General features: G+C 53.3%; 1 protein-coding gene across 1 annotated transcript; it reads left to right on the top strand.

The window, feature by feature from the left end:
* Window positions 1-3,527: 3,527 nt before the first annotated feature.
* Window positions 3,528-7,467, top strand: VSIG8 (V-set and immunoglobulin domain containing 8). The gene is made up of 6 exons (XM_004589065.2): window positions 3,528-3,772; window positions 4,189-4,390; window positions 4,516-4,737; window positions 5,386-5,505; window positions 5,704-5,902; window positions 6,721-7,467. The coding sequence occupies exons 1-6, from the start codon at window positions 3,542-3,544 to the stop codon at window positions 6,992-6,994; spliced, it is 1,248 nt and encodes a 415-aa protein (XP_004589122.2). The 5' UTR covers window positions 3,528-3,541; the 3' UTR covers window positions 6,995-7,467.
* The last annotated feature ends 7,381 nt before the right edge of the window (window positions 7,468-14,848 follow it).

The following is a 14,848-nucleotide window of genomic DNA, read 5'->3' as shown; positions in this document are numbered from 1 at the left end:
CAAATGGGGCAACTGTTGTCACCCCAAGGACGTGGCCAGGAGGAAGTGGAAGTTTAACAGGTGCCTAATTATAAGTCCCGCTGGCCACCCTGTGCTACTCTCGGGACCGGGAAGAGCTTGGGTGAGGGCTGGGTAATGCCTGGGTAGGCCATCCTGTCACCCTGCTAATTAGGGTGCCTGGGACTCCTCCCCAAGGCGGGGACCAGGCCCCCTCCCTCCCATTGAAATAACTCCGGCTGCTTCCCAGCCAGGCACTCATTGCACCTTCCTGCCACCCCGGGCAGTGTCTGGGCCCTCGACTCCCCTCCCTCCGCCCACCCAACACACCCACCACCACCAGCCCACGGGATACCCAGCCCCGACGGAGGAAACACCAAGCCTAGAGCCATGGGAGTTCGAGGAGCCTTCCACCTTCTACTCGTGTGTCTGAGCCCAGGTATGGGGCTGGGCAGTGGGCAGGCATGCCCACCAGCATGAGGCCAGGTGGGCAGGGAAAGGTGCAGCTAGGACTTACGGAGGAGACTGCAAGGTTGTTTGAAGGTCCTGGTGGGCACTGCCCAGTCAGTCACATCTGGCTGAAACCTGGGTTTGGATATTGTCAAGGGGGTCTTTCCCCAGGAAAGCTGGAACTGGAAGGTTGGGACTGTGTGTATGTCTGTGTGGTGTCGCAGAGCCCTGGGGAGCCTGCATAGGGCACAGGTGTCTCAAGGGCTTGCACTGGAACCAGGGGGACAGGACTTGGAGTTACCTGTAGGCACTGGAGGTGGGGCAGGAGAGTGTCAGGTGAGCAGTGGGCTGGGACTGGAGTGTTGGGGGAGCAGTGTGGGAAGAATCAGCTTTCATCTCTGTGTGGGAGGGCCTCTGCCGAGGCCACAGCCGCTGGGGGAGTTGCTGCTTGCCTTCAAAGGGTCAGAGGCAGGGCTGGGGTGTGTCTGAGTGGTTTGAGACCCCTGGGCTTCCTGGACCCTGTGAATTCCAAGCTAGGACCCTCTTTCAGGATGATCACCCTGCTGTAGCACTCAGGGTGGGGGTGGGAGGACAGCATTCAGGTCTGGGTGTTCTGGCTGCCTGCCCAGCTTTCGGGCATGTCCCAGCAAGGGTCATCGCTGGAAATGTCTTTGTGCTCTTCCTAGGGTCTGGATTTGGGAGAAAGAGGTGTGAGGGTGGCACGCATGAGGGGAGAGCACCTCCACTTCTGTGTGAACATGTACTTCTGGCAGAAAGCATGGCATGCCTCCGGGAGAGCAGGGGAGGCTGAACTCACTCAGCAAGCTGCGGCTGTGCCCTGGGGGACCTGGGCAGTCCTGTGTGGTGTGTATTTGTGCACCACTGCTCTCCCTCCCCTTCCTTCTCTTCCCTCTGACATCGCCACAAGGAGGATTCAGAGTTATAGAAGCAGCTTGAAAATTCAGAAAGGATTTGCAGGCGGAGGGCAGGCACGAATACTGAGCTAACAGCAATACAAAGTGGCTAGCCCCTAGCACTGTAGGAGGATAATGAATTACCACTGTCCTCTTTTTTGGGGATGGGATGCAGGAGTGTTGAGACTCTTCCTACCCGTCTGTGTCCCTACCCAGCTTTCTCTTCCACCCTCTCTTCCTTCCCTCTCTCATACTCCCTCGAACAAGCTCCCCTGTCCTACAGCAAGAGGAATCAAAGGGAGATACCAAGAACTACTTCCCAGGGAGAGGGAGGGGATGCAGAAAGGCTGGAATCCTTGCAAGGAGGTCGAGAAAGCTTCTAAGGAGACTGAAAAGCTAAGGCGAGGCTCCATGGCTGGGAAAGGCAGGGTGGGGGTATTTTTTTTCCAAGCGTCCCTCCTTCCCAACTCCCTTCCCTCAATACTTACCCTCCCTCCTGGCTGGCCACACGGTGTGGGAAGAGAGAAAACTGTGGTTTGAGTTGGCAGCTCTTCCCCAGGGAGGTGTCTCTGCTCTCCGCTGAGTACTGGCACATCTCTCACCGGTCTCATGCCGCCCCAGGATCTGGCAGGTGCAGCAGGATCCTTATCTCAGAAATGAGCTAGTATTCTCTTGGCCTAGGGCTGGAGGAGGCAGCATTACCAGGTCCCGTTAGGGCCCCAGCAGCCAGCCAGCATGATCTGGGTAACCCTGAAATCTAGCTGGGTTAGGGCATGGCCTATGGCCCAGCCATGGTTTAGAGGCAGTGTTGGGAGAGTTGAAAGCACCTCTGTTGCTTTCCTACAGCCAGGCTAAGCCTGCCAAGCAGGGCTTCCTGAGATGTGTCTAGTCTTGAACGAACGCACATGAGACCACATGAACATGTAGGGGGTGTGTCTCCTGGATTAGTGTTTTAAAGCTTGTGTGCAATTGTGCGTCTCTGTTTTGGAACGGGGAGGGGTGTTGCATGGATATATACTTCATTAAGTAACTAGGGTCTATGTGTTGATTCTTTTTGCCTGTGACAGTGTAGTTGTGTGTGAGATGAATATGGTACCAGCCAGAATGATTTCTGGGGGCTGGGATTCCAAAGGATGTGGTTGATTCAAAACAGAATGCAGGTGGAGGGGAAATTGGCTGGGTAGGGGTCTGAGGAACTTGGGGAGGCAGTGAGCTAAGGGCCGGGGTGGGGCAATGGGTCCATCCCCTCTCTTATCCCTCTCTAGGTCCAACCGGTTGGGGCTAGCACCAGCCTGGGGCTTCAGGGGAGGGAGGGAGAGCTTGGGCCAGAGCATCCGGATCCTGGCTCCGCATGCTGGCTGCCTGCCTCTGACTCAGTGGGAACGCGCGTGTGGGAGCGGCTGCACCTGAGCAGCACAATCCCACAGAGGGAAATGCCACGCATGTCACACTATGCTCACACAGTCCTGCAGAGACACATGTCACACACGAGCAGCCAGGCTCCTGACCATGGGTACTACCACTTAAAGCCCTGGCACATCCAGGCAGACACATCACTTACCACCTGATATATACACCAGCCACGGCCACAGACACACAGCCACAGACACACTCCTTCTTCTCTCAGGCTGGAAGGGGACCCCAGAAGTCACTGTACCTCACTGCCTGCTTCTAGACAGCAGCGCCTCACTAAGCCCAGCCATGTAGGTGTCAGGCAGGTTGCTTTGAACCACTCAGACGTTTTAATCAGAGCATTTAACCACTCCGTGTGCCCCACATGCCTTCACATGTACACATCATTCCTGTGAGTGTGTAAGCAGTACTTACCTTGTCGTGGTGCATGCTTCCCTTACAGTACACATAAGCACACAATGTACACACATGTGTACCTATTCCATGAATGTACACAATCCTGTATACATACAAGCCTAACAATACATATTTATATGCAATACACATATCCACACAAACAGCATTCAGTCTGGGAATACACATACAAGTGCATACACAGACACTGCCACATGATCAAACATGCAACTCAAGGATGCAGGACACACCTTGATCACTTCATGCACATACACAGACATACACACGAAGAGCGGCCCATGCTCCTTGTGGAAGCCCCACAGAGCCCTGGGTGAGCAGCTGACTGAGAATGGCGATGCCAGAGGCTGAAGCTGATGGGTCAGCCCCAGCTCTGCTCCTCTCACTCCACCTGCCTTGCCCTTCCCTTAGCATTGCTGTCTGCCGTGAGGATCAACGGGGATGGCCAGGAGGTCCTGTACCTAGCAGAAGGTGATAACGTGAGGCTGGGCTGCCCTTACATCTTGGACCCTGAGGACTATGGTCCCAATGGTTTGGACATCGAGTGGATGCAGGTCAACTCAGATCCCTCTCACCGGGAGAATGTGGTGAGTGTTGGACACAGGATTCTCCTTACTCTACACCTGCAGCTATCTCTCTTCTTCAGGGACATGCAAAATTAGAACATGACACTCAACTTCCCCTAGGCTTCTCAGGCAATGGGGCAACACAGGGGAGAGCTCTGCAGTGCTGAATCCAGCTGGCCAGCCAGTTTGACTCCTCCTACCCCTTCCAGAGGGAGGATGGAGTCTGGTCCTTTCCCTCAAGAAGTTCTCATCTTGAAGTCACACTCCCCAAAAGCTTGATTTTACCCCTTCTATGAGGCACGGGTGCATCAAGCTTTATTCCCTTTTGCAGCTGAGACAAGTTTTGGAAGAAAAATTGAATGAATTGTTCAAATGGTCAACCCAACATGGCTCTCCTTCTGCTTGGTTCAGTCCCTGTTTCCCTGTCTTCTTCACAGTTCCTGAGTTACCAGGACAAGAGGATCAACCACGGAAACCTTCCCCACCTGCAACAGAGGGTCCGCTTTGCAGCCTCAGACCCCAGCCAGTATGATGCCTCCATCAACCTCATGAACCTTCAGGTATCTGACACGGCCACCTACGAGTGCCGGGTGAAGAAGACCACCATGGCTACCCGGAAGGTCATTGTGACTGTCCAAGGTAGGGCCAGATTCTTCTGGGCTGCTCCCATCAAAGGCTTCTTGAATGAGGGTGGCTTGGCTACTGGGAACCTTGGCTCTGCCTCTTGACTGACGCTGGGCTCACAACTGCCTGTTTCTTTGCAGCACGTCCTGCAGTGCCCATGTGCTGGACTGAGGGTCACATGTCCAAAGGCAATGATGTGGTTTTGAAGTGCTTTGCCAATGGAGGCTCCCAGCCCCTCTCCTACAAGTGGGCCAAGATCAGTGGACATACTCATCCCTACCGAGCCGGGTCTTACCACTCCCAGCACAGCTTCCACTCCGAGCTCTCCTACCAGGAATCTTTCCACAGCTCCATCAATCAAGGTCAGGGGAACTGGCGAGAACAGACTAGGGATAAGTGGGAAGATCAGAGCCTCTGGGACCTCTGGAGCTTCCCTGAGCTGTCACTGTCATGTGGTTACATTTGGAATCCTTGTGGCAGACTCCTCCTTGGGGCCTGGCCCAAGTGAAGAGAAGACAAAAGCAGGGAGTCAGCCAAAAACAGAAGAGTTAATTTAGAAACAGCATGTTCTGAAGCAAAGATTGAACCTCTGGCTGGGATATTGACCAACAGCGAGTCTCAGAAAGTGGCTTCCTCTCTCTTGATTTCTTTATATGTGAAGGGGGAATATTTTTACCTTTCTAGGGCATGGAAAGAGGCATAAACTGAGTTAAGTCACAGGCAAAGAATGACAAGGCTGGAAGGGCCCTTCCAGCTCCATGGTTTTAAAGATCATAGCTCAGAGAAGCAGGCTTTGCTCTGGGGCCACAGTGGGGATTGCAGGTGTCTGCCCTCCTGAGTGACAGAGGGGCCCTTCCCTCTCTCTGTGCTTCAGGCAGAAGAGGAGACAGGAGCTGGACCTGTGTGTCCTCTGTTCTTCCAGAATGGGTGTCCATCCCCCACCCCATTCCCAGGGTTGAAGCTGGGGCGGAACCTCTCATCAAACCCTGCTGATGTAACCTCCATTTCAGGCCTGAACAATGGGGATTTGGTGTTGAAGGACATCTCCAGAGAGGACAATGGGCTGTATCAGTGCACAGTGGCCAACCATGTGGGCTACAGCGTCTGTGTGGTGGAAGTGAAGGTCTCAGGTAGGTGCAAGTGGCCTTGAGACCCCGGACTATGAGGGTTGGACTGGAAGTGCCCTGGTGGGAAGGGGGATGGTTGGGTTGGGTCACCTTACCACTCCCGACCTTCTGCACTGGGTAGACCTTCTCAGGGCAGAAGCGTCCTGGGCCACCATCTCTCTCCCCAGACCTTGCCCTGATGGTCCTTCCTTCTTCCCACAGACTCTCAGCGTGTGGGCATGATCATCGGCGCCGTGCTGGGCTCCCTGCTCATGCTGGCCTGCCTGGCCGTAGGCATCTGGGGGCTCATCTGTTGCTGCTGTGGGGGCGCCGGGGCTGGAGTCTCCCGTGGTGCCTTCGGCTACGGCAACGGCGGCGGGGTCGGCGGAGGGGCCTGCGGCGACTTGGCTAGTGAAATCAGGTAAAACCTGATGCATGCTGCATGCTGCATGCTGCGGAGGGCCAGGGAGCCGGCGCCCTGCCCTCTTCACCCCTGCCTGTCACCTGCGGCTGGGACCCCCACCCTAATCCTGCCCGCCATCGCCACGGAGTGCTGGGACCTCAGCATGTCGACCTGCCACCCACCGCATGGCTTCCTCTCCTTCCCCACCCCTCTGCGGCCCTGCCCTCCACTCCCCTCTTGGTCTGTGCACCCACTGTCTGTCTGGTCTAGACTGTAAGCTCCAGGAGAGCAGGGCTCATGTTTTTCTTCCTCCCTCCCCACTTTCCCCCTGTATTGCGCCGGTGAGAACTCTGACATAATTATTTAAGAAGTTGATAAGGATAGTGTTAGAAACTGACATTAGAAACAAACTAGAAATAAACATAGAAAAAGACTAGCAGTGCTAATGATTGCAATGCCTTGGGGAGCCAGGGAAAGACGGAGAAGGCTGAAGGGCAAGGATGAGGTGAACGCGCAAGGTCAGGGTTGAATAGGGGAAAGAAAGGGAAAGCGCGGTAGCACTTCTGCAAGAAGTCAGGGAGGGATGGAGCGCGCCAGGACCGGGCTGTTCCCCCTGGGTTGTCAGGACGTGCCCTGCATGGAAGTACGGGATTGCAGGTGGCAGGAAGGGGGCTAAGAGGAGTAGGTTGGGACCCAGGGAGAGAGGCTAGGGGTAGAGGGCGGGAGGCGCGGGAGTCGAGAGGTTGCCACGAGCTTCCAGCTCTGCCCAGGCTGTGACCACGCTGCGCCGCGCCGCGGAGGAGCCCGCTCACCCGCCCGCCTGTTGTTTTCCACAGAGAGGATGCCTTGGCGCCTGGGTGCAAGGCCAGCGGGCGCGGCAGCCGCGTCACCCACCTCCTGGGGTACCCGACGCAGAACGTCAGCCGTTCCGTGCGCCGCAAGTACGCGCCTACACCCTGCGGCGGCCCCGAGGACGTGGCCCTGGCGCCCCGCACCGTCGCTGCCGCCTGCGAAGCAGGCCCCTCCCCGGTCTACGTCAAGGTCAAGAGCGCCGAGCCTGACGCCTGCGCCCAGGCGCCGCTGCCTTGCAAGGACGGTCTTTTGGTGTGAACAAGCGTGCCGCGCCTCTCCGGGCTGCGTCCCGGCTGGGAGGAGGGTGAGGGGCTCCCTGCCCGCAGCTGGGGACACACGCGGGAAGGTGCCGACAGGGCTTGTCCCAGACCGCCCGGCGGTTGGGGGCTGAAGACATTTTCTTCTGTAAATTCGTAGGAAGGCGCGGTCTCCTCCCCTGAAGTGGGAGGTGCTTGGAGAGGGTGGAGGAAGGCTGTCCGGTGCCCACTCTGCACCCTGAGGCCCGAAGCTCGGGGAGAAGGAGGGAGGAGGAAGAGGTAGTGAGTGTCCCCAGCCCGGTGTCCCCAGTCACGGCAGAGGGCTCCGGGGGTTGGGTCGAGGTGGGGGTCTGGATTAAGTTGTTGGCTGTGTGTGAGATGTGAAGTCGGTTTGAGCTCCGAGGCAACCATGTGAGCACAATAAAGAAGCTTTGAGACTGGAGACGGAGGTGGTGGCCGTGCATTCCCAGGAGGTTTGGGTGTGGAGGGTCCCCCTGGAGAGGGGGAGAGGTTGCCCCCTTCCTACCGCAGTCCGTGAATCCCTAGGACTGGAGGGGGGGCTAACTCAAATGCTCCCAGCTGCCTCCCTTCTCCTCACCTCATCTGTTTAATTCTGACTTCTCTGTCTCTCCCAAGCCTCTGTTCCCCTCTGCACAAAACCAGGTAGGGTTTGGAAGGCAGACTCCCCCAGACCTTCTAGCCCAGCCCTCCCGTTGGTGGAAAGGGGATTAGCATGTACGGAGCACCCACTGAATGCCTGTTACCTTTTGATATGTTGTCTTCTTTATTCCTTACGTTAGTTCTGTAGGTTGCATTTATTCCCATAGCACAGATAAAGAGAGTGAGGCTTAGAGGAAGTGGGTGTCTGGACCAAGGCAGAAAAGCTAATGGTTCAGGATCTGACCTAGGCATGCTTACCTCCAGGAAATCTGTCTGCTTGTCTGACGCTTAGATTCCTAATGGCATTCCTGACCAAGGCTCTTCCACCCTCTTCCTCAGTGCCTCTGGTGGCTGCGCATGATTTCCTAGCACACTGTCAACATTCAGGAGAATATATCATCTCTTGCACCTGCTTTTGGTTCGTCCCCAAATAACTTTTGTCCCTTGGCTCAAGTTCTCTTAGAAAGCTGAAGTCATCCCCTCTGCAGTTCACCACGGGGTTGTACTTCTTCAGAGTGGCTGTGGCAGACACACAGCAGGACAAATAATTTGGACACGTGTCTTGTCTAGGGGTAAGAGCCTTGAGAAGAACATAGTGTTCCAAGTTCACTTAGTTCTACTACCTCTCCCCAACCACCTGCTGTAGAGATGTGTTTACACAGAGAGAGAGGCAGAGAGAGAAGTCTTTGCTCCCCAGATCCTGGAAACCACCAGAGCTTGTCTGGGCCCAAGTCAGGAGCTCCCGTGTCTCTTGTGTGAGTAGTAAGGACTCAAGCATTTGAATCACCTTCCATGGCTTTTCCCAGGCCATTAGTGGGGGCTTGGATTGAAAGTGGAGCAGCCAGTGTGTGAACCAGTGCTCATATGGGATGCTGGCATTGTAGGCAAAGGCTCTTCTTGCTGTGCCGCAATACTGGTCCCTTTGTCTTGTTACTAATTCTTCCGTTGTTACTCTAGGTCACACGGAGTGTGGGATACTCATGTACCTCAAAGTATCTGGGTTTAGTAAGCCCTGTGTGGTTATATGTAACCATGCAACTCCTGAGATGATGGACTGGATGTTTGCAAAGGGGGTGGTGACATTGATTGCTCTGCCTTGGCAGAGCCAGGGAGGGGGAAAGAGAGAGATTGGGGAGATAAAGGGAACCAGAGACAATTGACTTGGGAGGTGAAATTCTTGGGGATAGGGACAGGAAGAAGGGAGTTAAACACTTGTAGCTGTGTTTGACCACATTTAAGAACATGTACTGGATGACCCCAAAGATCGAGAGTTCCATTTGCAGCAGAGCATTGTGCCTGGTACACTTTGTCCTAAAGCAGAGGGCTGCTGAGGGTGACTTGAGGAGGGCACCCCCGGAACAGAGAAGGTCCAGCTCAACCTCCTGCAAGGTGGAGGATAGCGAAGGGCAGAGGCTGCCAGCTGGCTGCACAGGTTGTGTGAGACTGTCTTCCTTGGCCAGGAATTGTGGAGTCATGCTCAGACTTAGCTGGTGGAGGGATGGGAGCAGTTAAGCTCTGGTTCATTGCAAGAAAAACTCATTATAAAGCAGCAAGAGAGGTTGCAGAACATCTCAGGCAACAAGTTCCTGTTAGGGTGAGTCAACAGTGAAGCCAGGAAAGTTCCTAAGTCTAGTGCCGGATGATCCAAGTCATCATTATACTCACCATCCCCGGGGAGATCGGAGAAGGAAGTTTCTGATATCACGATTGTGTTTAAGGGAACTGTTGAACTTTTTTCCTTCACTTCTACATGGAACCTTATTCAGTGTTGGAAGAGAAGACTGGAGGGGGAAATAGTTCGACGCTGGCTTTGGGAGAGGGGTGGTTTGGAGGCAAGGAATTCTGGATTTGCAGAATTTGACAGTTTTTGTGATTTCGGTACTCCCACAATGGGTGATTTCAAGTTACATCCTGTCGCTGGCATGGAGTCGGGAGAAGTGTTTGGTATACACAACTGTATAATACCCTCATGAAGTGGGAGAACTGCATAATTTCAGGAGCTTGGTAATAGTGAACTGTAAGAAAATAAGGAGCGATGAATTATTAATACTTTATCCCCTTTGCATTCATGCAAATTATTAAGTTCATATTTCCTTTTTAATAATGGCTGCCTTCAACAACTGGCTTGCAGACTTCAGACAGAGCATGTATGTCTCCAGGCAAGCAGAAATGGGCACACCAGGCTGCCGCAAAAGTGGGACTCAAGGAGAGTCCTGACTTTTCAGACAATCCGCAGTCAGTTATCTTCCTTCTCCTTCTCAGTTTTCCTCCTGGGTCTCTCTTCAGCCTCTGAATTCTAGTTCTTCTATTTTCTAGTTCCTCTGTGCACCGAGAAATTATTTAGATAATTTATACATTCTTGGTTCTAGGTCATTTGGTGGGTAGCCATCAGAAACCAAGTTTGCCATTCACAGATTTTCTGGGAATTCTTCTCCTAGTACATCAGTCTAGGAATGTGCTCTAGAGACAGAGCGAGGCCTTTATGTCTCAGTTCTTTGTTTTCTCCAGATTCTCAGAAGTCATTTCCTAGCCATCGTAAGTCCCAAGTTCTTGAGACTGTGAGCAGGCTAAAGGCCTCGTGCCTTTTCTTCCATGTGTTTCTCTCAGGCTAACTTTCCAAGTGTGCATGCTGCTGTTACCCTAAGCCCTGTCAGAATGTGGTGACTCTGGGAAGTAGAAGTTCTTACTTCCTGTTGGGAAGAAAGGAGCTTTGGGAATTACCCAATCATGGTCCTTCCAGCATTATGAAACTGTTGTATTACTAAGGACATAGGTGGGGACTGCATCAGGATTTTGTCCTCGAAACTTCCTCTGGGAGTTTCCTCATGATTCGTTGGAGCCTGGAGAACCCTGCTCTGGAAGGTACCTTCTGAGCCCATTTGCTTGGATGCAAAAGGATTCCATGCAGTTCCTTATAGGCAGGAGAGGAAGGATGTGCTGGAGGGAAGGAGCAGGAAAGGAATGCAGGCTTGGTGAGACCTTGGCTGCTTCGCAGATCTGCAAGAGGCTGGGTGTGGTCACTGTGCCTGCTGGTAGGGAGTGGACAGGATGACCTGCCATGCCTCTGTGGTGAGTGCATGGGCAGAATGGGGCACCAGGAAGGAGGCTAATCCCTGGACGAAGGCAGAGAGGGTGAGCAGAGCGTGGTGGAGCACACCTACTGAGCTCATCTTCTTGGGGCTGAGTGTCAAGTGAAGCTGAATTCCCACTGGGTTTCCTGATGGTGAAAGAAAGAAGAAAGAAAAAAGAAAGTTCTTGTAATTAATATTTGTGAGCTGGCCATGTCCACATATGAAAGCTTTAGTTTTGGACAGACTTGGATTTTTACAGTCATTTTTAAAAGTTCTCAAGACTCGCTTGTTCCTACTTCCTTCCTGCCTTCCTGCCTTCCTGTCTTCCCGCCTTCCTGCCTTCCCGCCTTCCCTCCTCCCTCTTTCCCTCCCTCCCTCCTTCCTTGATTCATTTGATTTATTAGAAAGGATGGGTTATAGAGCAAGAAATCGATCTTCCATTCATACTGGTTCACTCCCCAAATAACCTAAACTACCAAGACTGGAACAGCCCAAACCCAGGAGCCAAGAACTCCATCCTGGTCTCCCACATGAGTGGCACTGACATGAATACTTGGGCAATCTTCTGCTGCCTTCTCAGGCTCATTAGCAAGGAGCTGGAACAACTGGGGCTTGAAGTGATGCTCATACAGGTTTCTGGCATCCCAGGCAACAGTATAACCTATTGTGCCATGAGGCTGGTCTCAAAAGTCTCAGTGTCTTCATACAACAGTAATAGGGCTTGTTAGCCAACCTCGAACATGGTTGGTCACCAACTTTCCACATGACCTTACTCGGTAAGAGAGCAGTCTTAGAGGCCTAGGTCTGACCACATAGAGGAGGGGTGGAGGCCAAAGCAATGGGATGCTCCCAGGGAGCAGGATGGCACAGCAAGAGTGAAGCTTTGGGACTGGACCTGGAGGCAGTTCACTGCTTGGGGGAAGAGGAAAAGAGATCAGGAAACCACCAACGAGGAAGTGGAACTTGCCTGAGACTGCTGCATCCATATGTGAGGGTTGATACTGGCGTGTCAGCCACTGTGGCACTAATCAGCACCAGAAGCACCTGAAAACCAGGTCGCACAGGGTCCCAGGGCTGGCACAGGGTCCCAGAGTGCTCAGGGCCACCTTTCTGGGCCAGGTTTGCCCTGCCCTCCTGTGTCCTTTCCTGTCCACCTGCTCTCAGCTCCTGCTGCACAAAGCCCCTCTGTTGCCCTCTGGACCCAGCACCTCTGTGGGGTCCTCTGTGTCACTAAGTTGAGTGTCCCCTCCCAACCAGCTTGAAGGAGGAGGCTTCCTGGTAGGGGATGCATGCATTTTCTTTAACTCTTTGGGAAAAGCAACTCATTCTTGGATTTGGACTCCTTCAGCACACTCTAGGCCTCTCTTCCTAATCTGCAACCTGCCTGGGGAGGGTCCTCTTATCAGACGCTCCCTGGGAGGCTCCTCCTACCTGGGTGCCTCCTGCAGCATTGTGGTCCTCCCCTGTTGTGACTCTCCCACTTCCTGTTCTAGTCCTAGCCCCCACCTCTCCTCAGCCCCTTTGCTAATGCTTGCCTGTGAATCTCTGGCCACCCCTGCCTCTGTGCTCTTGCCCCACCTGCCTTGGTTATTCAAAAGGGCAGCCTGGCCTTGCCCTGTCCTACTGTTTTTGTGCTTCTCCCTCTCCCAGACAAGGAGAAGCGGTGTTTGTTATCCTTGGCCCATCTTGGAATTATCCTGTTACTCACCAGGCTCCATCCTACTAGACTTCCCTGTTTTATCTCCTTATTATCTTCTCACCTGAGATCTCAAGTTCACTGTCTGAGCTGACCCTTGCTAAAATTAGTGTGACAGATACAGTTTGAATTAGAGACGTATCCCCTAGTGTGGGGTAGTAACAATGGCCAATGCTTGCAATTTTGATGCATGTCCCCTCCAGTCCTCTTAAAGGTGCATGTGGAAATTGCCCTTGACTGACATGGGAATGGTTTTGCCTGTGACCTGGGCCTCTCAGGGCCAAGGCAGTGGACCTTGGCACAGTGTCCTTGTGCCTTTACTGACATGCCCTGTCGGAAGCTCTTCCCTGCACCACACCATGGGCCTCTCATTCATAGTTTCTTAAAGATCTGGAGAAAGGTTTGTCTGTGAACACTGCTACTAGAGAGGGCAATGGGTCCTTGGTCAGGAGCCCAAGCTGCTGTCACAGGACTGCTCCTATTGGGGAAATCGGACTCCTTCCTTCCAGCGAGCAACAGCCTTTCAGGAATGCAGCACCTAGGGTGCAAAGGGAACCATCCCCCAGTGGCATGGCCCCACAAGCTCCTGTCCACCTGAGCTTCCCAATGACAACCATTGAATTTACGTCCCCAGGCCACCTCTTGTGAGATATTTAGCAGGCATCTCAAACTCAGCATGCCCCAAGCATGACTTCATTCCTCACACTGGCTTCTAACCGCTTCTTGACCATCATGGGGTTTTGGTTTGACTCTTTGCTTAGCTCTCCCAATGGCTGAATCCTTGCCTCCTTTCAATCTTTACACAATTTCCTCTTTTTCAGTAAGATATGCTGTGGCTACCTCTGCTATACTCCTCATAACCTGTATCCTGCCCCCTGCCTTTAATCCACAGCACACATCTGCCCTTGCATGCCTGGCAATTGATTTGCAGTGATTGCTGCTATTTGGCATCGTTGCATAGCTCATTAATCCTTGGCCTGAAGTTCTGGCATCCCATATGGGTGCCAGTTCTAATTCTGGCTGCTCCACTTCCATTCTAGCCCCCTGCTAATGGCCTGGAAAAGTAGTGGAGGATGGTCCAAATCCTTGGTACCCTGTATCCTCATGAAATACCTGTCAGAAGATCCAGGCATCTGGCTTCAAATCAACCCAGCTGGGGCAATTACAGTCATGTGGGCAGTGAACCAGAAGAAGGAAGATATTTTTTATCTTTCTCTCTTTCTCTGTAATTCTGCCTTTCAAATAAAAGCAAACGTATCTTTCAAATTAGTAAATACATATAGTTTCAGAGCATGGAGAGGTTGGGGGAGGCAGACCAATGACTGCAGGAGGAGTTAACCTCAGCCCTAGGGCCCCTAAGGGATGAGAAGTTCGTGAGGGACAGCCCATCTCCTTGTGGGGAACAGGGCTGAGAATGTCCTTGGAGAGTGGGAGGGCCATATGAGCACCATCAGCTGACTATGTTTCCTGGAAGGGGGAGATCTAGCAATGGACTCTCCCAAGCAGAGACTTCAGGCTTCCTCAGTGAGGAGACACCTGAAGAAGAGTCCACTTGTATGCCCTTTGCCTTCCTCACTAACCGCTGAGCAAACCAGTGTTTTTGGGCGACACACTCATTGTGTTTGAGTGGTGGGATTGGGATATTAACCTGATTCTTCTAGGAGCAAATGCTGCCCCCTTCCCAGCCCCACCAGGGATAGGGGGACACCATTCAGCTCTTGTGGTGACATAGAAGAATGATGCACTTGATTGTTGACTCAGCTTCCTGCAAAGCTGGGAGAGTCCATGTGATGAGATCACTAATGGGGAGAAGCTTCTGGGAGGAGGCAAGCCTGGGGCTTGGCTGTGAGGTGTTGGATGGCTGAGCGAGGTAGCTAAAGGAGTCTATTCCAAGCTGAGAGGAACTTGGATACAAGGACAGAGTGCTTGAGCTAGTCAGGTTCAGGGAGCAGAGTGTGTCTGGCATGCGGGGTGTGTGTGGGGGTTGCTGATGGCTGCACCTTCATGTGAAGGTCTTCCAGGGCTGAGTAAGTAAGGCGTGCGCTCCATCACAGGGCAAGGAGAGGACTTCCTTCTCTGTGATCCAAGCAGAGGCCCTTATTCCTTCCCTGCTGGTCGTCTGATGAGGCCCTCTCAGAGCTCCAGTTTCCTTTCCCTCTTCCCCTGCCTACAGAGGGGACAAGGACCCTGACTGACTCAGGCCTTCGGAAATGAAATCTGGATCTAACGCAACATGGAGGCACTGCTAGTCCCCCGAGGCAGAGAGATGCCTTGGTACCAGGCTGTTTCTGTGTTTCTAAAGCCAGCTGGTTGGGAAGCTTGGGCTCTATGCAGTTGGATCCTGTCCTTGCTGTTTAGAGAGGCCCCTCTTAGGGGACACTGGGATACACTCCCTGTGGGACTCTGCGACAGAAGTGCACGGGGGCTG

The sequence above is a fragment of the Ochotona princeps genome, chromosome 2 (genome assembly GCF_030435755.1).
Source record: "Ochotona princeps isolate mOchPri1 chromosome 2, mOchPri1.hap1, whole genome shotgun sequence".
In the NCBI taxonomy this organism is placed as follows: Eukaryota; Metazoa; Chordata; class Mammalia; order Lagomorpha; family Ochotonidae; genus Ochotona; species Ochotona princeps.
This window is presented reverse-complemented; position numbering and strand designations above follow the sequence as displayed.

Bases quoted from the DNA above. Each gene is read 5' to 3' on its own strand.
- VSIG8 (XM_004589065.2), top strand. From the start codon at position 3,542: ATGGGTCAGCCCCAGCTCTGCTCCTCTCACTCCACCTGCCTTGCCCTT. The intron at 3,773-4,188 runs GTGAGTGTTGGA...TCTTCTTCACAG, and splicing joins CCTCTCACCGGGAGAATGTG to TTCCTGAGTTACCAGGACAA. The intron at 5,903-6,720 runs GTAAAACCTGAT...TGTTTTCCACAG, and splicing joins GACTTGGCTAGTGAAATCAG to AGAGGATGCCTTGGCGCCTG.